The 24,957-nt window shown below is 48.4% G+C and overlaps 1 protein-coding gene across 1 annotated transcript in view; it reads right to left on the bottom strand.

Annotated features, from left to right (window-relative positions):
- LOC135907117 (cytochrome P450 2B5-like) overlaps nt 1-16,894 on the bottom strand; it is a 236,301-nt gene extending 219,407 nt beyond the window's left edge. Inside the window, exon 1 of the mRNA XM_070522102.1 lies at nt 16,788-16,894. Coding sequence (XP_070378203.1) covers nt 16,788-16,790 — 3 coding nt within the window. The 5' untranslated portion in view covers nt 16,791-16,894. The remainder of the gene's footprint in view (nt 1-16,787) is intronic.
- Nucleotides 16,895-24,957: the final 8,063 nt, after the last annotated feature.

Here is a 24,957-nt window from a genome sequence, read left to right as displayed (position 1 = left end):
GTTAATTTTGTTAAGCGAAGAAGATCCACCCTCATTTAGCAGGACTCCATTCATGACGGACTGGATTCCAAGAGAAGGGAAGCGTAGCAGGGGGCGGCAGAAAGTTAGGTAGACGGATGAGATTAAGAAGTTTGCAAGGACATGGCCACAATTAGCACATGACCGGTGTAGTTGGAGAAGTATGGGAGAGGCCTTTGCTCTGCAGTGGGCGTAGCCAGGCTGGTGATGATGATGACGATGATGATGATACTGATGATGATGATGAGCCGTTAGATTGTTCTCCTTGTTGGTATAACTACAGCGTCACCAGGCCTGATTGATATATTCACTGCAAGGGCCTTCGCGCATAGGGCAATGTCCAGATGTCCGGAAAAGTTCAGTGCTAACTTTTTTTTGCTTGAGTTTTTCTAGAAAATCTAACCGAGTGGCCACAAATATTTTGGCATTCACAAGAACATGATAATCAACAATCTTGAACGTTCCTACTACACCACGAGTTAAAAGAGACTCGAGCTCAAGGTCTACACTAATCATAAATATGTCAACTGTGGCAATGAATAGAACAACCATTTCCTCAACACAGAACCCAGGCAAACGAAGACACAGCTCCGTATACAGGGACTGCAACACGTCACCTCACATCATAACAGGACAAGGACCCAAAACCTTAAAAGACAAAAGCTGCCCCTGCAGATATCCAGAGATCGCATATTGACAAATCCCCTATTCTGATACAATTAGGCAAAAGTGCGCACCAACCTTCTGCGCCTTGAAGGTAAACAACACCCGAAGCAAGGCGTTCTTCGCTTTGTTCACTGCAGCACACAGTTTCATGAGCTGAAGGTTTTGCAAGAAGCTAACGACCTCTTTCTTCACATCGGCAGGGTGTTCTTTTCTTCATTTAGGCTCACTCTCAAAAGAAGTTTGTGCGCTTTGGGGCTTATCTTATCCGACAACAACATACGTCATCCACCTTGCTTGTGTTTCCTTTCTTGAAAACTTTGCCCCCTCTACTGTCATTGCGAGAACGATGTGTCGCGCTGATCACACGCATGCCGTTCGTGACCTGGGAGTATAGGGCTCGCAGCGCTGATGACAGTAAATTAGATCAAGATATAGGACGATTATTGTCGTGGCACAAGATAATCCCCAAACGCGGCAAACGTTTTGAGAATACTATTTTACAAGGCTTGTACAAGCTTTTTTTTTTCTAAATTAACCGTCTGACCCGACCGCAATGTTATCATTCTTATCGCCCATCATGCTTATCAGCCACCAAAGGTCTTAGGCCATTCAAGATAAAATATTCTACCACGCGGAGCGTATCAGCCTTCGAAGCTCCCCTACTTTTGGATGAATTGATGAGTTGCGGACATTCAGCGACATACCAGGCACTTTCTGACTTGGCGACCCTATCAGCCACCTTACGTGTCATGCTAAACTGCTCAGCTGACTTCAATGGGGACTCTTAGTTGAACTTCGGCAATAATACCAGTGTCCTCAGGTGCGTCTCATCGATGCAAGCGTCAACCAAGTTGACCACTTTTCCAGGAGGAGGCTCTGCTTTCTGTTTCTTGGGAGTGCAGGCTAAATTATGGTCCTTAGGAACTCCGCAATATGGTACTTTTTCCTGCCACTTTCATACTCTATGCAAGTCTGCCTTCCGATATGGTCCGTGCAATAATACACTTGGAGACAATCAACACAGTCTTGCCTACCTCCACCCCTCCAATGAGAGAAACCGGCATATACACCTTTTATGTAAAGGCGAAGGTTAATTCCATCTAAAAATGCCTGGAGGACCCACGCGCAATGCAAATAAAAAACCCTTAGCTTTCTGCAAGACCTTAAGCTGGAAAGGTTGTGTGCTGCACCGACGAAAGAGAAGGACGCCTTGCTTCATATGTTAGAATGCACAAGGTTATTTAGGCCTTAGTGTTAATGGGCCAGAGCAGGAGACTTGGCGGTACTCAGTATCGTTCATATTGTTACGGTATGTTGAAAATATAGAAAGGCTATATTTACGATAAATATGCAGGATGAGTCAGAGTAGTTAAGATGGCTGACCACCAACAACACGCCGCAGCCAGCGTTTCCGATCTTCTTCTTCCTCTCTCATCTTTCATTCTTTTGTAACAGGACCCCCGCGTGGCGAAGCGCCGTCTTCGCGCATGGTAGGCGAGGAACTGGGAGCGATGTACGGCTTCAGTCGCGAAACGTGCAGAACGTCAGCAGGCGTGTGACTTGAGGATGCATCAAAGGGTAGCGGCGAAACCTCGTAATTTACGTAGGTAACATGGCGTAGGACTTCATAAGGCCCTGTGCAGCGAGAAAAGCTTCTGGGAGAGGCCAACCCGATGACATGGTTACCAGAGGAGCACCCAAGCACCAGGTGCGAACTTAACATCGCAATGGCAGTGGTCGTAACGCTCTTTTTGTATATGCTGCGAGGCTAATAAACGACATCCGGCTACTTAATGTGCCGTGTGAGCGCGATAGATATCACGAGCGTACTCAGTTGGAGCATGAGGCACAGAAGAGAGGATGGTGTCAAATGACAGTGTGGGGTCGCGACCATCCAGAAGATAACAGGGTGAATATTCTGCGGTGTCAAGTCGAGATGAGTTATACGCGAACGTAACGTAAGTCAGCGTGGCGTCCCAGTCACGGTGATCGTTGGAGACGTACATCGACAGCATCTCTGTGATTGTTCGGTTGAGACGTTCCGTAAAGCCGTAGGCGGTGAACAGCTTGTGCTCGGTGGCAGAAGAGCGGAGGAGGTTGTCCACAGCTCGAAATTAGAACGATCGGCCGCGGTCTCCAAGTAACTGTCTGGGCGCACCGTTGACCTGGAGGTGCACCGCTGCGACATCGTGGAGGAAAAAAATCGACGACCTCTGTTGCGCAACCAGTCGCCAGCGCCTTTGTTATCGCGTAGCGTGTCGCATAATCAGTAGCAACGGTGATCCACTTATTACTCCTAATCGTCGATGGAGCAGGTCAAGGCCTCCGCAAAAGAACGGTTCAGAGAAAACTTCAATTGGATGGAGTCGTCCGACAGGCGCTAGGGGAGGTTTCTTCCAGCACTGACACAATTAGCAAGTTGCGACATAACGACGCACAGAGCGGTAGAGACCCGGCCAAAAGAACCGGCGTCGTACGCGGTCGTATGAACGCAAAACTCCAAGGTGTCCCGCCGTTGCTGCATCGTGAAGTTGTTCGAGAACGACGGATTGCAGATGACGAGGCAGGACAAGGAGCAACTCAAGGCCGTCAGGCTCCTTATTGCGGCGGTAGAGGATGCCATCATGCTGCATGAACATGAGGCACGTGCCGTCGGTGCGGCCAGATTTCACTCTGGCGATGATGGACTGTAAGGATGCGTCGCGTTGTTGTTCAGCGCACATGTCGGTCATCTCAGTCAAAGCCATCACACAGGTCACCGGATCATGCTCAACAGTATCGGAAGGATCCAAGGGGTGACGCGAGAGGCAGTCGGCGTCCTTGTGCAGGTGTCAAGACTTATAGTTGACCAAAAATGAAAATTCCTAGATCCGCAAAGCCCACCGACCAAGCCGCGCTACACGGTCCCCAGGGGAACCAGCCAGCAGAGTGCGTGGTGTTCTGTGAGGACCGAAAATGTGCGGTCGTACAAATATGGCCGGAACTTGGAAACAGCCCAAACTAAAGTGAAGCACTCCCCCTCCGTGATGAAGTAATTACTCCCGGCAGGTGACAGCAGGCGGCTGGCGTAAGATATGACGCACTCAGTACCTTGCTGTTGTAGGGCGAGAACAGCGCCGATGCCATAGCTGCTTGCGTCAGTGTGGACTTCGTACGGTGCAGATGGCTGAAAGTGCACAAGTATGGGAAGGGTTGTCAGAAACCCGATGAGAGCGGCGAACACGTGAGCCTGTTCCGGACCCTATGAGAATGGAGTGTTCTTCTTTAGAAGGTCTGTCGAAGGCCGAGCAAATCGGCGAAGTTCTTGACGAAATGGTGAAAGTAAGAACACAGGCCGACGAAGCAGCACACGTCAGAAGCAGAATGTGGCACAGGGAAACTGCGTTCTGCGCGAACTTTTTCTGGATCTGGTTGGACACCGGACACGTCAACGAGGTGTCCCAACACCCTAATCCGATGGCGCCCGAATTCACACTTCGTGGAGTTTAGTTGAAGGCCGGCTCTTCGGAAGACTGCAAGAATTGCAGTGAGTCGGGTAAAGTGGCTGCCGAACGTGGGAGAAAAAACAATAACGTCGTCAAGGTAACAAAGACAGGTGGTCCATTTGTAGCCTCGCAGAAGAGAGTCCATCATACGTTCAAATGGCGCAGGAGCACAGTATACGCCAAAGGGCGTGAATAAATTGGTACAAGCCATAGGCGTGACGAAGGCCGTTTTCTCGCGGTCCGTTTCATCAATTTATATATGCCAGTAGGCCGATCGAAGATCGATGGACCAGAAGTATTTAGATCCGTGAAAGCATTCCAAGGCGTTATCGATGCGTGGTGGTGGGTAGACGTCTTTGAGCGTGATCTTGTTTAAGTGGCGGTAATCGATGCAAAAATGCCACGTAACATCTTTCTTTTTCACAAGGACGCAGGCGAAGCCCAATGGCTGGCTGATGGCCCGATGACCCCTTTGCGGAGCATTTTGTCCACTTCTCATTGGATAACTCGACGTTTAGTATGCAATACACGATAGGGACTGTGACGAATAGGGTTCGTGTCTTCAGTGTTTATACGGTGGTGAACAATAGATGTTTGGCCTAAAGGCCCGTAACCGAAATCAAAGATGTCCCTGTACGATTCCAGCAGAAGACGTGTGTCCGTAGCCTGGTGAGGTCAGATGCAATCATTTTCTCGAAGTCATCCGTTAAGGAACTAGAGCTATGAGCTCCAATTGGAGTTAATAAACCAATCTCGGCATTCAGCCTCTCAATGTCAAATTCGGAACCACTAGAAACGCTGGCCTAGGATATGCCGGCCAGAATCACTTTAGGGTGCAGGCTGAAATCCAGAAGCGGTAGAGCGACGTCGTCATTAGTAACCGTAACCAGCGTATGCGGAACAGCAACGTTCCGGTTAAAAAGCACGTTGATGATAGGGCGAAGCACACAGTCGCCGTAAGAAACCTGTGGGTTGGGCGGTCAAAGTGACATAAGTAACTGCCTCGGGTGACAGACGCACATCGTGAAGCGAGCACAAGTGCGGTGGGGCGGTGTTCGAAGCATCGGTGATTTGAGGCAGTTCTAGCTGAAGAATGCAGGTCACGCAGTTGATGAGAACAGAATGAGTGGATGAAAAGTCAAATCCAAGAAAAACATCGTGAGGCCAGTTGTCGATCACAAGAGAACAGAAGTAGCGTGGCCGGCTATAAGTAAACGCGCAGTACACTTTCCAAAAAATGGCTGTGGCTTAGGTAAGGTTAAGCCCAGGATGCGAAGCATACTAGCCTTTATTTTAGTTGTTGAACCACTGTTTAGCCTGGTGAACTGCTGTTGCTTGGCTATATTTGGTTCGGCTAGACGAAGAAACAACTCATGCATTACTTATTCGCCTTCAAGAGTGGAACGCGACAGCGTTCCCGTCGACCCGCCAAGGGGTGTAAGACAATGGGCTACAGGGCAGCGACTACGCGCCCCGCATTGGACGCGGTGAGCGTCGAGCAAAGCAGCGTTCGGCGCGGCAACGAAATGTGCGCCTGAGCAAGAGACGCACGCCTTAGAAACAGCTCGTTTCTAAGGCAACACCGCATTCACTAGAGGCGCTTTTGTACCGCTTTGAAGCATCGTACTCGTGGCTCAGTGGTAGCGTCTCCGTCCCACACTCCGGAGACCCTGGTTCGATTCCCACCCAGCCCGTCTTGCAAGAGTTGAGCCAAAGCCACTTCTCCTCTGTCGTGACGTCACGGTGTCACGTGATTTCATGGCGACACCGCCGCGCCTGAGGAGCTGGGGTGAGCTCTCGTAATATGCTTCGCATAAAACAACCAGTACGCCACCGTCGGCCACACGAAGCACTCGGGCAGCTGCTGGGGTGAGGACCTTCTTTAAACGTAGGCTAGCGTTCATCACAGATACGTGGGCTCCAGTGTCGACTAGTGCTTGAACAGGTACACCGTCTATTTTAACGTCTATTACACTTCTCCTTCTGTGCACAGACAGAGAATTAGCAGCGGGTGTAGGCAATGCAGCACCATGTCCGAGGACTGCATTTCTTATATTTCCGAAAGAGTGCGGCCAAATGCCACAGGGAAGGAAATGCGATGTGGTTGCGGCGAACGGGAAGGTGGACGACGTCTTTGCGGTGAACGTGAATGGTGTCCGCGCGGCGATAGTGAGTGACTGTACCATGTGTTCCTAGCAGAGTTGTCAGCACTGTTAGACCCTGAGGTGGGCGAAACATTTCGGGCATTTCATCGAAATGGCTGAGATTGGTCGGCGTGCGAGGTCTTCAGGGCCACGAGTTGCCACAGTATCGCGTGACATGACCAATACGGAGACAGGTGAAACATGTCGGCTGGTCATCCACAGTTCTCCACTCAGTCGGGTTGCGATAACGCGGAGAGAAGCATCGGGGTGGAGCGAAAATAGTAGAAGGGTCGTCGTTAGCTCTGGGATTGGCGATAGCACATACAGAATGCAACCCAAAGGTTTCAAGTTCCTGGCGAATGATGGTTTGTACGAGAGGAAGGGGAAAAGTGGTAGAATCAGGGCCACGCGAACAGAAAGCTGCGGGTGCCATCGCATCCAGTTCACGTCGCACGATTCACACCATGTCCTCCGATGGCGATGCATGCTGCTGTGCGGCTTGATTTTCACACGTCGACGTTGCGGCAGTATTGGAAAGCCCGGTGAATGGTTGCAAGACCCGTCGGTTTTTGGCTTGCTCGAACAGTCGGCACTTTTTAAAAATAGCATCAACTGTAGAGCAGCTTTTGCACACGAGCAGATTAAAAACGTCATCAGCAATGCCCTTGAGCACTTGCCCGACCTTCTCAGCTTCGGTCATGTCGTGATCGGCTTTACGACAAACTTCCAGCACGTCCTGGATGTACTAGACATAGGACTTCGTGGGGGATTGGTGATGGGAGGCCAGTTCCTGCTTTGCGGCAATTTTACAGCCGGCTGGTTTGCCAAACAACTCTGTCAACTTCTCTTTGCATTGGTCCCAGCTGGTTAGCTGCTCTTCGTGGTTTTCGTACTACACCTTTGCCGTGCCTCTTAGGTAAACCATCAGGTTGGCTTGCATTAGCGTAAGGTCCCATCTGTTGATTCCACTCACGTGTTCGTACATAGCGACCCACTCTTCGACGTCGGCGCCATCGGTCCGGCAGAAAGTTCCAGGATCCTTGGGCTGCACAACCACAACCGAAGGTGACAGCGACGTAGCTGGCGACGGTGACGTTGGAGGCGGCAACGACTTTGATCCCGCGTGCTCACCGTCATTCTTGGTGCGGCCGGTGAGGCGATGCCCACTGCGGAGCTCAGTTTCCAGCCGTGGTACCCCGCACCTCACACCAATATGTTGCGAGGACGTTGAAAATATAGAAAGGCTATATTTACAATATGTATACAGGATGAGTCAGAGTAGTTAAGATGACTGACCAGCAACCAACGTCTCCAATCTCCTTCCTCTCTCTTCTTGCATCCTTCTGTAACAATATGCACAGAGACACCTTCCCTCCCTTAATATTGTCAATCTGTTCCCGGCTAAGAACTGAAGTGACGTGTTACAGTGCCTGTCCACTGAGGCGCTTTTCACGAGATCTGAATTGATGATGAATATTTGTTCTACTCATTGCCACACTAACAACTTATGCCTTGAATGACAGACAACATTCGGGATCATAACAATGAGTTTTTTAAAGGCGTCCTATACCTGCCGGAGCCTTTCTGAACGAGTTGTGGCTAGTAATGCCCCATTACGCGAAAAGTTGGTGTCCAGGATGGCAGCGTGATTGGGCGTAGAAATACGTCAAAAGTGCTCAAATTGACGTCAAATTTCTAAGGGAGGTTCCTCTCAAAAACCTTAATCAATAGCCTTCAAAAGAAAAATTTTCACATCACCGTCTATATGGGAATAGAGCTCGGGGCTGCGTAGTGCAAGACGAGCACGCTTCCCAAACGCCACGGCGTCTGCACTGTCCTGGTTGGCTGAAGGTGTGCCTAGTGCGTCCGTCATCGCGCAAATCATGTCGCAACCAGCTGACTGATTAAAGGTGTGGCCTGTTGCTAGTGTCATTAGGCACGTGCCGGCGCCGCCAATGAGGAGGATGTGGCGCCACGTCATGAGCGTATAAAATTAGCACGCTTCCTCACCCGCGGCACTTGCCTTTCGGATTTCATTTGCGCTCTGTATACTCCGATAGACTCTCGCAGCCACGTCGTGAGCGTATAAAATGTGCCTGCCGCTTCCCGCACGTCACTAGCTCTTCGATTATTGTCGAAAACATTCCAGAAAAGCTTTCGCGTTCCCACACGTAAGCAGCCTAAAGCGTTTCTGCCAAATTTCTTATCTTCGATCATGACAAGATAGCGATGTGGTGACAATTATCGAAATAAAAAACTGTGCGTACGTTTGAATGTTGCACTTGTGCTAAGTGACGTCTTTCGTGGTAAGAAATTTGTTTACATGTCGAACGGGGGAAAGCTCGAAATAAAAGTGAAAATTACTTCACTCGACAGGGGTTTGGGCAGTAGCGTAGTAACAGAGGGGGGTGATCTAATATGGCTGAAGACCCCTCCTGTATCTGTCAGCTTGACTCAGCGTTAATGGTAAAGAATGCTCCGGTAACCAGGAGCACGATCCCATGTACCAAATTTTTAGTGCCGAAGGATTGTCGGCTGCAGCTTCATGAACACCCTACGTAATAATTGCACGAGCGTGCGGTATAAAGACTTTATTTTGCCAAGGGGTCGCTAAAGAATGATACAAATGACGATACACATGAAATAAATATTTTTGGTTGCCCTTGTCTTTTTTTAGGGCAACGCGGGAAACAATGCTTAGAACGAGTGGCTTCGTTGACTATAGTGTACGCGTTTCTATCAATAAATTCGCAATTATTCTACTTCAGGTGACTTTCACTACACTTATTCGGCGGCGTCACATGTATTCATTGGCAGAAAAATCACAACGGCATATGCAGACATCGCACCATGTGGATTTGTTATCTCAGTCTGCACTAACGACGGGTGCTTATCATTGAGGTACAGAAGCAGCATTACGGCAAGGGTAGAATTAAAGAAAAAAAACGGTCGAAACATCGCATCAGTCAACAAAATTTGTCGGCTAGTTTACATGAGCTCCACTTCATGTAAATGGTCTTCATGGTGTTTGTCTGCGGGACGCATCTGGCGCGTATGTGGACCATGTTACCCCAAACACCGGTAACATCTTGTTCATACCCGCTCCCACAGAGCTACAGCTGTCACCGCAGAAGAAGCAGTCTGGCGCCCGAACCAAGGAAAAATCGCAGCCGCGAACTTCAGTCACCCTTGCTGCAAAGCGTTGTCGTCTGCTACTGCTCCCGCACGTATTGTTGGAAGCGCCCGCTAGGTGGCTATCAGTGGCACCTCTATAGGCGGTGCACGAGGCCTATACTTTATTTATATTATGTCTGTGCTGTGCCGTTTTCTTTATTGGTCTTGTTGTTCCATAATCATATGTTTTATAACTACACAGCCTTGTCAAGATCACGAGATCTGCAATCTGCAATCACTCGAGAGTTTTCATCTTTCCGTGCAACATTTTTCCATCTTTAGTCGACACGAACTTCCACCTACATGGTCGCTTCTTCTCTGTTGCCTTTCTAAGAATCCCCTTCACAGGGGGACAAAGATTCTCATTTATAAGCACATATCAGCCTTATGAACGTCTATGGTCAGATGTTGACAGACGTGTTGTTTACCTTCCTGAAAAAGACAGTCGCGTTTCGGAGGTCTCATAAACTTAACTATATAAGAACAGCAGGCTTGGTCATCTTGGGCATTGATTCTATGCACAACTTCAATGTTATTCCGGGTCACATGCGCATTGACAAGTGTTCCAATTTGACATAGAATATTCCTAACATCTTCTTTTTCATTTTCATTCATTCCCTTAATCACAGTGTTACACCTTCGTGAATGCTGCCCACAAGCAGACATCCTTAGCTCATGTTCATCATGTTGCAATCTCGTACATGTGCGATCGTTCATCAACGACTCAATCGACTTTCTTAACGCTTCGTTTTCATTTTCAAGTGCAGTGTTTCTTTTGGATCACTTTGAAAGAATTTGAAAGCAGATGCGATTTCAAGATGCATCTCTCTTGTTTGTCTGGCTGCTGCCAATTGCTCGAACTGGATGAAAGCACTCCGGTAGACCCGCGCCTGCGTAGCTGGGTTGCGTAATGACACACCCCTTTGCAACGATGATGACTTGAGGGCACGTGGTTTTCTTGTACGATGCCGCAGTTCCGCGATGTGGTATCGGGCAGCGTTCATCCAGCAGCTGATGCTGCCACGAGGTAATCTGGGGCGCTATTCTGGACATTCCGCCATTTTCTTCGATGCGTGACGTAGGCGCAACGCAACCAAAATGGCGCTGGTGGCCCGGTTTTGCTTACGTAACGTGGCGCCAACTTGACGTTTTGCCTAAGAAACTGAAATGAAGGCACTGAATGGAGCGTTATCGGTAAAGCAAAACAGTTTTCCTCCGCAGTAAAAATAAAGCAGCTATCTCAAAGCGTATGATCATTCCGTCAAAAACGCTTCTCGCCTCCGTCGTCTGCTGCGTACAAGCCGTCGTCTGCTTCAATAGCTAGGATGCGTGTCCTTGGAAAATGGAATGAGTCATCGCATGTTGGCGCCAACGCGCTTGTTTTCTTTCTTGAGACAACATACGCGACCTACCAGTGGTGATGCGCGCACGTTCTAGGCCACGTTATCGCTATTTCGTGAAACGCAAGTGACTCAGCCCGACTCGGCTGGCTGAGAAACGGCCGTATATCACCGATAGCGTTGCGCGCGCCAGAGATATCCACTAGAGCGACGCAAGCGCCGGCGCTGCCATCTCTTGTTCATTTAGCTGGTTTCTCGCACCGCGGGAGGAAACTTCAAGGCGCCGCCTTGCGTACATTTCTTTTTATAAATTAGAAAAAGGCCGTTGTCATAACGTCTGATTGTGCGAAAAGGCATTAATCTCGATCACAATACAAATGCAGCAGTGAAAAGTGCACAACATTGCCAAAAGTTTGCTATGTTCAACCAATATTATTTCGTATAAACGCGTTCTTTTAAAAAATGATGGCCCCAAACACAAATGCCAACACCACCCGAGAGCGATGCAAATACTATGAGCACGCGTTATGAACAAAATATTTTCGTGGCGCCAAACTACGGGGAAAATGGGGCGATACGCATGTTTCCTGTCGGCTGCTCATTAGCATAATTCGCGCGGCTCGTCGCAGCAAAAATTATGGCGGAATATCTCAGCAATGGCGGCCCAGCCCAACGTCACGCATCGTCAAAATGACGTTTACGAAAAAGCCCTTCCTGTGATGCTCCTCACGAGATATTCCTTCAGCCAATCAGCAAGCTGGCATGGTGCATATCTTGGATCGCCACCACATATTCGCGCAATTGCAGATGCATTGCACTGGCTTCTGCACGCTACCGCTCACATTCTTTTTGAAGCGCTAACATGGCAATATATCTGCGAAGGACCAAAAAAATGTATTAGTCCATAAAATTTGCAGCTCCACGTCACGTTTCGTCATCTTGATGAAAACGCAAAATTGCATTTTGCAATACTTCCGCTTCCCGGCACAAATTTCAAAACACGTGACCTTTCGACAGCCAATCAGAGAGTAAACATGGCGGATAATGGCGGCCGTGCAGCCGCCATGCGTGTCCAGAATAGCGCCCCTGGGTGCAATTGAAAGCAGATATGATATAGAGATGCGTCCTTCCTGGTTGCCTCGCTGCTGCCAAGTTCTGCATCGCTGCTGCCAAGCTCGAGTTTCTTTTGCATGTGGCATTAAAGGGAAGCTGAAAGGTTTTCCAGAAAAAATGAGTGAACATCTGTACATAATGGTTTTCAACCCTCAGAATTCGAAAATCGTATCGAAATTGAGCGAAAGAAGGCGCAAATATATTTTATTTCGACAAAAAGTGCAGCAGCCCAGTGACACGCCCAGTTCGCGCATCTCGTTTCCGCCTGTGATTGGTCGGGCGCCTCGTGACGTCAACTCTAGTGTTCGTCCGAACCGACCGCTGCCGCTACACATGAAGCGCGGTGCCAGGTAGTTTGGTGCTGTTTTTTCTGAGACGGTAATGAAAAATTTAGAGAGACTGCGTTTTGGCGTTACTCCCTACATGTACGAGCCGATTGCGAAGAACCGGCCTCTCGAAGAAGCAACCGATGCTGGTGCGAGGAGTGCTTTCGACGCGAACGAAACCGAAGTCTTGGGATCTCCTCGTGTTGGAAATACTTTTTGGCGAGTATGTTTTTCGCAAAGCGATCTAGTGATCTCGCCGATCTTTCGCCGATCTAGTGAGCTCGTTTCCGGTCAAACAACTGTAGTGTTGTGTTCCAGCATGCCTCCTCGTGGAACGTAAGCGGGGATGCGATCGTCGGCATTTGTGCGCTGTCCAAAGGTGTCGGCAATCTACAAAGACGGTTGAAACGCGTGAAAAGCTTCCCGGATCATGCAGTACGTGTGGTGACCTTCATCTGTGTGCCATCCGCACAGTACTTGTAACCGAAGTCGTAAAGGCGGCGAATTCCGTCGGCTACGTGAGACGGTCGGTTTCTGGCTGTGCGCGACAGAGGGGGGGGGGGGGGGGAGCGTAGCGTCCAGGCGTGCGCCGGCTTTCCAGCACATGCAAACTCTGCATTTGCACTGCGTTATGGTAGCTGCATGCAGGCTGTTTTAAAACACACGCGCAAATAGAAAATTCGCGGCGCTTTGCGATGACACCTGCGTCAAGGGCGGGAGATAAACATTCACCTTCCGTTCAGCGTGCTAACACGAAGGAGCTCGCAGTAAATCAAAATCCAGGTTTGGGCGAGTTCGTGTATTCATAAGGCCTTCCAACGCCAGTTATCATCAGTGAGTCCGCACTCGTGCCGTCTTTGTTTTCGCAACAAAGTGAAGCAGATGGGACCATCACCAGTGACTAACATTAAAAAAATGCTCAGCGTTTTGGTGAGAAACTGCAGGAGCATAAGAAATAAAGTCGATTTTTTCGATATCCTTCTTAGATCAGTTGAGCCGTCAATAGTGATTGGCACCGAGTCATGGTTGGAACCGAGCGACTTATATTCTTAAGTTTTTCCAGATGGCTATCATTGTTTCAGACGCGACCGAGGAGCAAGAGGGGGAGGGGTATTTATTCTTGTTAGCTCAAGACTATTGTGTGTACCATTGGAAGGTCCTACAGCCGAACTTGAGTCTGTGTTTTGCAAAGTGAGGCGATCGAATGGGAAAAGTCTAGGTATTGGATCATATTACCGTCCTCCCGGATCATCATATGACCAGTTCTTCAGCTGTCTGCTTTGATACGCCTGAAAGCGATATCGTAATACCAGGGGGAGATTTTGATCTTCCGGGTATAGACTGGTTGTGCGATGACCCTGGGGCATCGGTCACTGGCTATGTGTATTCTGTATTTTGGGATCTCGTCTGTGATTTTACGTTGCAACATTACATTCATGATGAATTATGGAGCGACGGCACAGGTCACGTACTTGATTTGCTCTTATGAAATGTCCCGAACATTTTAACAAATGTGAATGTGCTTACCGGCTTAAGTGACCATTGTGTTTTTACTGCTGATATTAACGTTCAATATGTGTCCGTGCCCAAGAAGGAACCCAAAAAGATTTACATGTATAAGAGGGCTGATTTTGGGGCTATAAGTTCGGCGTTTGAGTCATATTTTCCTACCTTTGATGCGTTAGTTCATGAATTGAGCATTGAAGAGTTATGGAAGCTGTTTAAAGACAAGCTGTTTGAATTACGCGATACATTTGTTCCTACTCATGTTATCTCATCTAAACGGTCAAAGGATAAGCCTTGGTTTACTCATCAGCTGCGCACACTATTACAAAAAATCAGGAGAGCTTATCACAAGGTTCGTGGAGCGAAATCCCAGACTGCTTGGTTAGAACTGAAATGTTTGACAGAAAGCTTTCAGTATCTTGCGGAGCAGGTCAAGCATACTTATTTCGAAAACCTTGGTGCGAGGTTGTTCAATGATTCCAGAGTGTTCTGGAGATTTGTTAGGTGTAACGGTAAAGAAAACTATTCTATCCCCCCCTTAAAAGCTCTGAAACCATAATTGATGCTGATGAAGACAAAGAGAAGCTTTTTAGTAATTTTTTCTTGTCAGTGTTTAGACCAAAGCGTTCTCGCACTCTTAATGTGATCTGCCAAATGGACATTGAACAAATGCCTGAGGTTATGTTTGGTGTAGAAGGTTTGCGTAAATTACTTCAGGAGATGAAGCCGACGATCGCTTGTGGCCCTGATGATATTCCGGCAGCGATGCTTAAGTACTGTGCTGGAATATTATGTTTTTACTTTTCTCGGTTACTTACAAAGTGTTTAACTGAGTCTTGTTTACCGTGTGATTTGAAGCTGGCACGGGTTGTACCCATTCACAAAGGCGGATCGAGAAGTGCCGTTGAGTACAGACCGGTACCTTTAACAATTATCACATGCAAGTTACCGGAACACATAATTTGTACTTCAATCATGTCGCATTTCGTTATGCACAATATTCTAAGCTCTAGTCAACATGGTTTTCGACAAGGTTTTACATGCTCTACACAGTTCGTAGAATTATTTCATGGTCTGGCCTCGGCAATAGACAAAACCAAAATATTAGACTACATATTTATAGATTTGAAAGAAGCCTTTGATGTCATTGCAAATGATCTTCTCATTTAAAAACATAGGGCCTACAAATTGGAAAACAGTGTCATAGCGTTCACGCTATGACACTGTTTTCATTCATTTAGAATGTTTGCAGGTGACTGTGTCATTTATAGGGTCAGAGATAACGCAAAGGACATTTCATTATTACAGACTGATTTAGACCTTATTGGAACATGGTGCAATGCGTAGGAAATGTCACTAAATGTGTAAAAATGTGTTCACGTTACCTTTTCAAGGAAGTGCGCATTTCAGCCATGCACTTGTACCTTGAGTAATATGGCATTAAAGAAGCTTGATGAATACAAGTATTTAGGAATTTTACTCCGTGCATAAACACTAGGTAATAGCAGAACGGCATAGTCATCCCAAGAAAGCATTTGGCAAGTAGGTGTTGCACGGGTAAGTGGCCTGTGCCGATTCGTCTAGTCAAGTTTCCAAGCTTTGTGCGTTGTGGCTAGCATGCGTCTCCCTTGCCCGCGGCGCCACGGTGCACGCCTGGGCAGGAAATGTGTGTTCTGCCTTCCTCTGCGCGGCGTTGCGTACTGCAGAACCATTGCTCGTGTTTAAGTACGTGATCGAGCACCCGACGACCACGCAACGATCGAGCATCTTTGCACAAGCTGAAATCACGTGCACAATACTAAGAAGGCACGCCAACAGAGACACTGATCAACTAGCAAACATTGAGTGAGCGCTGCACCTGCGTGTCCGGGCGCAACTGACAGATCAGCAGTCCTGTACGGTTCTATGACTTTTGCCATATTTGTGCCATCAACACTGACCGCCAGGTGCAGGCGTCGTCTGCATAAGCGTTATTAAAAGGGCCCCAATAAGGAAATGTAACCGTTATAATCCCTGCGGCTTTACAAAGATTCCTGTGATATTATATGCCATGCATTTAAAGCCCATTCCGCCCTTTAAAACCTAGTGCCATCCCTTCTGCCACTCACATTCGTTTTCGTTTCTGGTGTGCTGTTATTGGATGGCTCGCCAATCATGCGCCTACTGATTACAGAGCGACGAGCTCTGATGTGTTCAGTACTCTTCAACGTCTCGTCTAGTGTACTTATACAATGCGGTATGAACAAGAATCGTGCGGTTTAACCTACATACACATTCTACGAACTTCACTGCATACTGGTGGCGAGTGCACTTTCCAAACACGGACACAAGAAGGCACACGGATAAACAAACGGAAGCGTCTCATGTTTCACACCACGAGTTTCTTACCTACTTGAGCAAACGTCTTAGCTTAAGTGGTGCCAAAGAAATCTTTCGAACACCTTGCCTCTTAGGCGATGGATTCCGTCCCTGCGACATGTGTGCATACGGCAAAATGACGGGTTTCGTACTTCTAACATGGTTGCTTCTGCGACATCTTTCTGCTTCTTTGATTTGCACCATCATATTGTCCTCTATTTGAAACAGTTCTCAGGTTGCTTCCACGCAATATCTTCACGAAAGAAAGCAATCATATTTTATGCTCTGTCAAAAGGAAACAGTGCTGCGTTCTTTAGTATTGCGACAAAAAGAGAATGGTTCACTTATATCCAATTCACTTGGAATCGATGAGCGACAAGTTTAAGCTGTCAAAATCACTTGATCGCAACGAGCACAACTCCGTGATTACGCTCACCTAAGAAGGAACTCTATGTATTCTGTGAAATACCATTAAAAACAATACCTATGACCCTCCTACACAATTCATCGGCGCTCTACAGTGAACATGAAGAATAAACGTAGCAATATTATGCTGGCAAGACCATGTCAAATGTTTCCAGTTAAATCAATTCGAAAAATATTATTACAAGCTTATTGATGCAAACGATATAAAAAAACGCCAAAAAACGATCTCACCATTTCGAAAGTTCGCGAAAGTGAGGCGAAGTAGCTCCGCTGCTGCCAACGTTACTAACCTTCCTGTTGTGCAGCATGTGGCTTTCGCAAATTATTTTCTGGGCTTTCTCGCAGCTGCTAACACCGTTATAGCGGATGCAATGCATTGGGCTACAGATGTCACACTTTTTCTTTCTTCCTTCGTGTTTTCTTTTTTTCCCCGCATAGTAGGTCGTCGATGTTGCTGCGGATGAATGTGTGCAATCAGGGCAAAACATCTGCTGCAATGGCGCCAGCCACGAGAACGAAGCAAACGGTCAACGCCCGATGTGGGTAAATGCGAAAATATTGGCAGGTCTGCTCTGGCAGCTGAGAGCCTATGACGTCGCGCTGCTGAGCTCGAGGCCACGGCGGCTGCACGGGACGATGGGCGAGAACGTGCGTGTGCTTAGATTTGATTGCCTGTTAAAGAACCCTAGGTGAACAAAATTACACCAGGTGTCCTCCACTACGGCATCCACGATTTTGGAACGGGAAACCTAAGAATTTAGATTTTTCAATTGCCTGCACTGTAAGCACGAAGAGCTAGAAGAATTTAGTTAAAACGGACGTTTGGGCGAGTTGGTAGGCCATATTTCAAACAGAACAGCGCGGTTTTGACGGGGACAAACAGGGGGAAACGGCACGGACGAGCGCTGGCTTGCAACTGAAGTTTATTGCTTGGAACTAAGAATATATAACAGCTCCAACCAACTGGAAAAACAAAAAAAATGTTTATTTATTTATTTATTTATTTATTTATTTATTTATTATTTATTTATTTATTTATTTTTATTTATTTATTTACAGATACTGCCAGCCCTTACACAGGGCTATAGCAGGAGGTGAATGCGAACATTTACAAATCAAATATCTTCTACGTGAAAACTTGTACATTTAAACACAAAAAGGGAGAATAAATTAAAATAATAGCACCAAGAGGCAACAGCATAAACCACTGAAGATAACAAAGATACAAAGTAAAGCATATTACTTACAAACTAGGATATCCGCAATGTGTTTTGCGAAGAAATCAAATGATGAGGATAAAACGGCTTCTCCGACAGGGAGTTCCAGTCTTTGATATCTCTTCGAAAAAAGCTATACTTATTATATGCACATATATTCACAGTCAATCGTACATGCCGCACTGAACAAGGGAGATAACTGTAGTGATCATATCCCCCCCGCTAAATATGCCAGTTCTTTGGACGTATACGATAATGAGGGGCTACTGACGCATGCGTCTTTGGACCAGGCGATGTGCGCTGCTTCGACGATTTGACGCGTTATTTGTTACTATGTTTACTTAAAACTTGTGTGCGAGCGAAGTCAGGGTGGCAAGCCTTGCTGTCGCTGTCTCTACAGTGGATGCCAAGATGCCCTTTTACAGTATTATGTACATTGTTGTTGTGCTCCTTCAGGTGTTCATTAAGGCACCGCCCCGTTTGGCCGACATAAAGCCTGCCACATGACAAGGGAAAGGCGTAGACAACTCCCTCTTTACTGGATACGAATTGATTTTCATGTTTAATGTTGCACTATTTTGGAACGAAATCGGTATTACCCATTTTACACATCTTTCCAAGCTTATCCAGAGCCGAGAAAACTACTTTGACACATGCTCTGTTCGCCATCTTTTTCATTCTGTGGGAGACATGATCAATATAAGGCACTACCGTGGTTTTTTTCCTCTTTCCTTTCCTGTCATCGAATCTACCCGTTGTCCTTTTCTGTTTTTCCTCAAACTACTGAGACACTAGCAGCTCCTTCCTCAAACTACAGTGACACTAGCAGCTCCTTGTGGTAACCAGCCTTTACCAGATGATCTGTTTGATGATTGAAGCTATCCTGCATGGAGTGCATGCATGATTTGTTAAGCGCGTTGTGATAGCATGATTTGGCCACGGCTCGTTTAACCAGCTTAGAGATGACGTAAAAGGTAGCAATGGCTTATTGCTTCGTGGTTCGTAAGACCAACACGTGTGATAATGCGTTTATCTGAGTTTTTTATTCTGAAAAGAAACGTGCATGTTGTGGCGCCCCCCGATTGCCACGTGGTGGTGACGTTCAAGAACACAGTAGCAATACTGTGAAAGACAAAACTAACTTTTATTGGGGGAACCTGTGCCCACAAAAACAGGCTACACTTATAGCACAACGATAGCGGCGAACACGGTCGGCGATCGTCAAAAATCTGATCAGCGGGTCCAGCGCGTCGGCTTTTATACACCAGTCGTCGAATGTTCCAGACTAATCGTTCGGACCCGCGTGCCTTCCACAAAGTTCTACACCATTCGCGTCAGGTGATGAAATCAGATAACATAAGGTTCGGCGACAACAGACAACGGATAGAAGCATCGATAACTTTCCAGAAACTTCTGGTACATGCAGGCGCGTCCCATACATTTGTTAGGTGGCGAAACGTGGTTGCCCGATAAAGATAAGTACACGTGTCACTATAATATAAATATGCTATTGCGTCAACAACAGTGCACTGATGACACTGATTTCCTGTGCTATGTGCATCGGCGTTCACAAACCATTTTGGTTTGTTTCTGAAATCTTGGCCTAACGATTTTTGACATTATAATGTTAGCGTTGAATGCAGCTGATGTTTTCATCGGACCATAGGGACTTACCTCAGACACAGTAGGACTGCTAAGCACAGTCTTAAAACTTTAGTCTGCATCTGTCTAGTTTGGACTCAACACCGAAGAAGCGATCCACTGCTTATGACCTATGTCGTTTCCGATCAAATACTTGAGTCATGCTTCTTGAACAGGCGGTAGCATTCGCTGCTCTCTTGCCACGTCGGGCTCTCGAGCGCTTAGAAATAAATTGGAGGAACTGCGATCTCCATCTTGCTTGTATAGACAATCCTTATTTGCAATAAAAACAAAAGACAGCGTGACGACGTGTATTGTCGTTTACAACGCCGTGGAACGCTAGGTAAAGGCACTGCAAGGGCTGTCCGTAGCACGGGGCTCGCTCGCGGTCATGGCACGGTCCTTCGTCTTCCTCGTCAGTCAACACATACACAGGGGTGCGTCTGCTTCATTACAATGCCCCGGGATCAATGCGTAGCCATCCTGGCGACTCAGGGCGCGGAGAAGATGAGTGGGTCATAAAACAGTTTCAGGCGGTTGACATGTACTGTCTCTCGTCCACGACGGCGCAGGTCTGGGGACACTGTGAGCGGCTCGACGATGTAGTTCACCGGTGAAGTTGCCTCGATGATATGGTACGGACTGTGGTAAACGCCAGGAGGTTAAAAGAAAGGCCAGGAACGTGGGCTGGTATCCATAGCCACACAAGCGAACGAGGAGCAAAGTTGTCCGGTGGTTGATGAGCACGGTCGTGTCTTGTCTTTTGACGTTATTGTGTCTCACTAGTCACGGCACGTTCCAGCTGACGGCAATCTTCAGCATATTTGGTGACTTCGGAAACCTGAGCATACTCTGTAGCGTCAGATTGGTACGGCAGTATGGTGTCCAATGGGCATTAAGGCTCACGACAAGGCACAAGGAAAAAGGGGGGAAAGCCGGTGGTCGCTTGCGTCGTGGTGTTGTATGCGAACGTGAGAAAAGAGAGGATGGTGTCCCAGTTTGTGTGATCGGATGAAATTTACATCCGCAACACCTCACCAAGTGTGCTATTGAACCACTCGGTCAGAACGTTGGCTTGGGGATGGTACGCGGTCGATTTGCAGTGAATTATCCTGCACTCAGCGAGGAGGGCTTGGACACTCTCCGACAGGAAGACACGGCCTCTATCACTCAGTAGTTCTTGGTGAGCACCGTGGCGAAGAACAAAATTGCGAAGGATGATGAAACCAACGTTACGGGTGGTCGCTGCTTTAGCGCTGCAGTCTCAGCGTAGTGAGTAAGGTGGTCGATGCCGACAATAATTTCCACACCCGCTACCTGGAAGCGGGCTGTAGAGGTCGATGCTGATGCGGTCGAACGCACGAGACGGGCACGGTAGCGGCTGCAACGCTCCTGTTAAACGCTGGGTAGGTGTCTTGCCTTGTTGGCATGTAGTACAAGACTGAATGTACTTTTGCACAAAGTTATACATGCCTCACCAATAATAGCGCTGACGCAACCTTGTGTAAGTTTTGAGGACGCCGGCATGAGCGCTCAGGGGATCAGTGGGAAAACACGGGTAGATGTCAGATCTCATATGACAGGGTATAACAAGGAGCAATTTCCGACCATCAGGTATGTAGTTGCGGTGATATAGAATGTTGTTCCGCACCGAAAAGTGGGTTGCTTGGCGGCGCAGTGCTCGTGTCGAAGAGATATCAGACGGAGCGGCAAGGTAGTCAAGTAGCATTAGAAGTGTTGGGTCCTTGCGCTGCTCTGTGAGCATGTCAGTGATGGTCAACGGCGACAGCGTGGACGAGTAAGGCGACAAAGACGCCAAATCAGGCGTCAGTGGGGAGCGAGAGAGCGCATCAGCGTCAGGGTGCTTGGGACCGGAGCGGGACATGACGCGAATGTCGCACTCTTGCAAGCGAAGTGCCCAACGTTGCAAGCGTCCCGACGGGTCTTTCAAGGAAGAAAGCCAACAAAGGGCATGGTGCTCAGTAACTACGGCGAAAGAACGGCCGTAAAGGTATGGGTGAAATTATCTTAGTGCCCAGATGATCGCTAGGCACTTCTTTTCTGTGACGGAGTAATTTAATTCTGCTTTCTTTAAAGTACGGCTCGCATAAGCGATGACGTATTCATCATCGCCAGCTTTCCGCGGCACTAAGACCGCGCCAAGGTCAACTCCGCTGGCGTCAGTATGAACTTCCGTGGGAGCATCAGGATCGTAGTGACGAATAGGTATTGAGGTCAACAAGTGGCGCAACTGGTGAAATGCTGCATGAAATTCAAGTGACCACGCTGCTATGCCGTTACTGGCGGAAAGTAAATTTGTCAAGGGCGCCTATAAAGACGCGAAATTGCGTACGAAGCGACAAAAATAGGAACACAAGCCAATAAAACTTCTCAGGGTTTTGATAGACGTTGGCTTTGGGAAGTCTGCAAGGCCACGGAGCTTGTCTGGGTCCGGGAGGACGCCATCTTTTGAGATAACGTCACCCAAGATGGTTGGCTTGCTCGCAGCAAAACGGCACTTTTTATGGTTAAGCTGTAGGCCGGCAGATGCGAGACAGGTCAAAATCTCATGCAGGCGAGCGAGGTGTGTCAGAAAATTGGTTGAGAAGACGACGATGTCGTCGAAGTAACATAAACAGGTCTTCTATTTGTGGCCGCGAAGGATGGTGTCGATCATACGCTCAAAAGTAGGAGGCACGTTGCACAGCCCGAAGGGCATGACGTTAAACTCCTAGAGGCCATGGGGTGTAACGAATGCGGTTTTCGGACGGTCAGGTTCGGCCATCGGAACTTGCCAGTACCCGGAGCGCAGATTCAAGGAACTGAAATATTCTGCGCCCTGTAAACAGTCAAGAGCGTCATCGATCCGAGGCAGTGGATAAACGTCTTTTCTCGTTATCTTGTTTAGGCGTCTGTAGTCGACACAAAAGCGAATGGAGCCATCTTATTTTCTTACCAACACGACAGGTGAACACCAAGGACTTTGAGAGGCACGGATGACTCTAAGTTTGAACATAGCGTCCACTTACTTTATGATGATTCGGTGCTCTTCAGCGGAGACACGATATGGGCGCTGTAGCAAGCGGGAGTGGGAACCGGCGTCGATGGTGTGAGAAAAACCGGTGGCAAGGCCCAATGACGTCCGATGACAGTCGAAAGAAGAGAGAAACTTGTGAAGGAGAGCGAGAAGTTGGCGGCGATGAGATGTGAGAAGATCAGGGTCGATGGTACTGTCAAAACCCACTGAAGGCGATGAGTCTGAGACCGAAGCGATGGCGTCAACGTGATGGAGGGAGTCGGTATGAACATCGAGATCGTCAACGTAGTCGACCACCTGGAAGTACCCTACGGTCTCTCCACGCAGTAGGCTGATCGGGTACTGGTTGTAGTTGGTGACCGGAGTCATAGTTAACCTTGATGTTATAGTAAGCACGGCAAACGGAAGAGCAATGCCTTTGTGCTGAGCAAACAAATCGGACGTCGTGAACACTACAGTGGCGTCATAAGCGTCATCAGACGACAGGACAACAGTCATCGACGACTCAGGGGTATGGTTGTGTCGGCATCAACAGTGACTTCGTCGGCAAAGTGATGAGAGCTGGTCACCAGTGATTCACATAGTGGTAAAAGCGACACCGCTGGCACGCGAACAGTCAATGACAGCATGATGTCGTTACAGGAAATCCCAACCAAGGATAAAGTCGTGAGAGCACGATGGTAGCACGAAACACTCGATTATGTAGAGAACATCGTTGATGACGACACGGGCCGTGCATACAGCTAAAGGGTGAATTCGCTGCGCGCTGGCAGTGGCGACCACCACGCGAGAGGGAGCTGTAGTCACTTTTCGTAATTGGCGGCAAAGGTTTTCGTGAATAATAGGAACGGCTGCTCCGGTATCCACTAGTGTCACTGTGGGCACTCCCTCTACAAAAACGGCTATAACATTTTGCGGCGAAGAATTAAGTCTTGAAAACGTCGATGTATTTCCAGTTCTTGCCTCGGGAACTGCACGAGTAAGTTTCCCTCTTCAGTGGAAGCTCGACGGTGCAGGGGCGAAATAACGCCGACGAGGGGAAGGGGAACGCCGAGTTTCCGTCCGGTGATCAGTGTCAAGACGTTGCGGTAAAAGTGGAGGTGAGGCGGCGTATTGCGGCACGTAGCTGGGCGTGTCAAAGGTGGTACGAATAGTTGGGGCAGGGTGATGACAAAAGCGCGCCACATGGCCGGCAATGCCGCAGGCGAAGCAGATAGGCCGGTTGTCTAGAGTGCGCCACGTCTAGGTGGAACGAAAAAATTGTGGTGACGGTCGGGCGACTGGAAATGAAGCCGGATGCACGGGCGATGAAAAGGAAGCTGTCGGCGCAGGCGGCCGTGTAACCACGGCTGTATAACTGAGCGTAGAGCGACGTAGGATGAGCGGCAATGTCGGTATGGGGCAGCGGCACACTCATAGGGTTGGGTGAGGGGTCGTAGGAGCTGCAGGAAGCACTTCGGATATCTGAGTCCGGAGGGCCTGCTGCAGTATTGGGGGAAAAGCTTCCGTAGGTGCATCGCTGTGAGGCAGCAGCGAGAGCTGCCTGGCCACCTCTTCTCGAATAAAATCTTTGATATGCTGTGAGAAGGTCGAGTTCGTCATGCCGGGAGAAAGCGCGATGCTCGGGATGGAATCGGCGTTCTGAATGTTCTGACGGGCGATAGAACGTTGGCGGCGCAGTTCGTCCAAGCTCTGGCAGAGGTTAATAGGACAGATGCGCTAGTTCGGCTTTTGGCCAGCAACATCTGGAATGCGCCATCCTCGATGCCATTGAGGGTATGCTTAATCTTGTCATCCTGTGACATGCTGGGATTTACCCGCTTGCACAAATTGAGAACATCCTCGATATAGCTGGGGAATGTCTCCAGGCTGCTGTGTACGCTGGCGTAGGCGCTCTTCACCGCGTAGCTTACGCACAGCTGGGCAATCAAACACTTCCGCAAAAAAAGAGTTTTAAATGCGGACCAGCTTGTAAAGTCGGATTCGTGGTTGAAGAACCAAAGTTTGGCTACGTCGGCGAGGTAGAAGGGCACGTGGGTCAGCTTAGACTGGTCATCCCATTTGTTATGGGCGCTTACACGTTCGTACGATGGCAGCCAGTCTTCAGCGTCGTGTTCGGCGGTCGCACTGAAGACGCGTGGGTCGCGTTGACGGGGGACGCCGGTGTAGATGACAGTGGCAACCGGTGGTGCATGCAACGAGGTGGCGGGATCAGGCATAGTGCCGCGCGATCTTGTAGGCAGAGTTCGAGTGCCCAGCTCCAAGATGAGGCGAAGAATCTCAACAGCCTCCACCAAATGCGACGAGGTGTATTGTTCCCAACGTTGTGGAGCGCTAGGTAAAGGTACAGCAAGGGCTGTCCATAGCGCGGGGCTCGCTCGCGATCACGGCAGGGTCCTTCGTCTTCTTCGTCAGTCGGCACATACACAGGGGCGCGTCTGCTTCATTACAACAGCAATAATGAGACTAGTTGAACATTTAGGCATTTATTTCTTAAAGCCTCGAA

The sequence above is a fragment of the Dermacentor albipictus genome, chromosome 7 (assembly GCF_038994185.2).
Source record: "Dermacentor albipictus isolate Rhodes 1998 colony chromosome 7, USDA_Dalb.pri_finalv2, whole genome shotgun sequence".
NCBI lineage: Eukaryota > Metazoa > Arthropoda > Arachnida > Ixodida > Ixodidae > Dermacentor > Dermacentor albipictus.
This window is presented reverse-complemented; position numbering and strand designations above follow the sequence as displayed.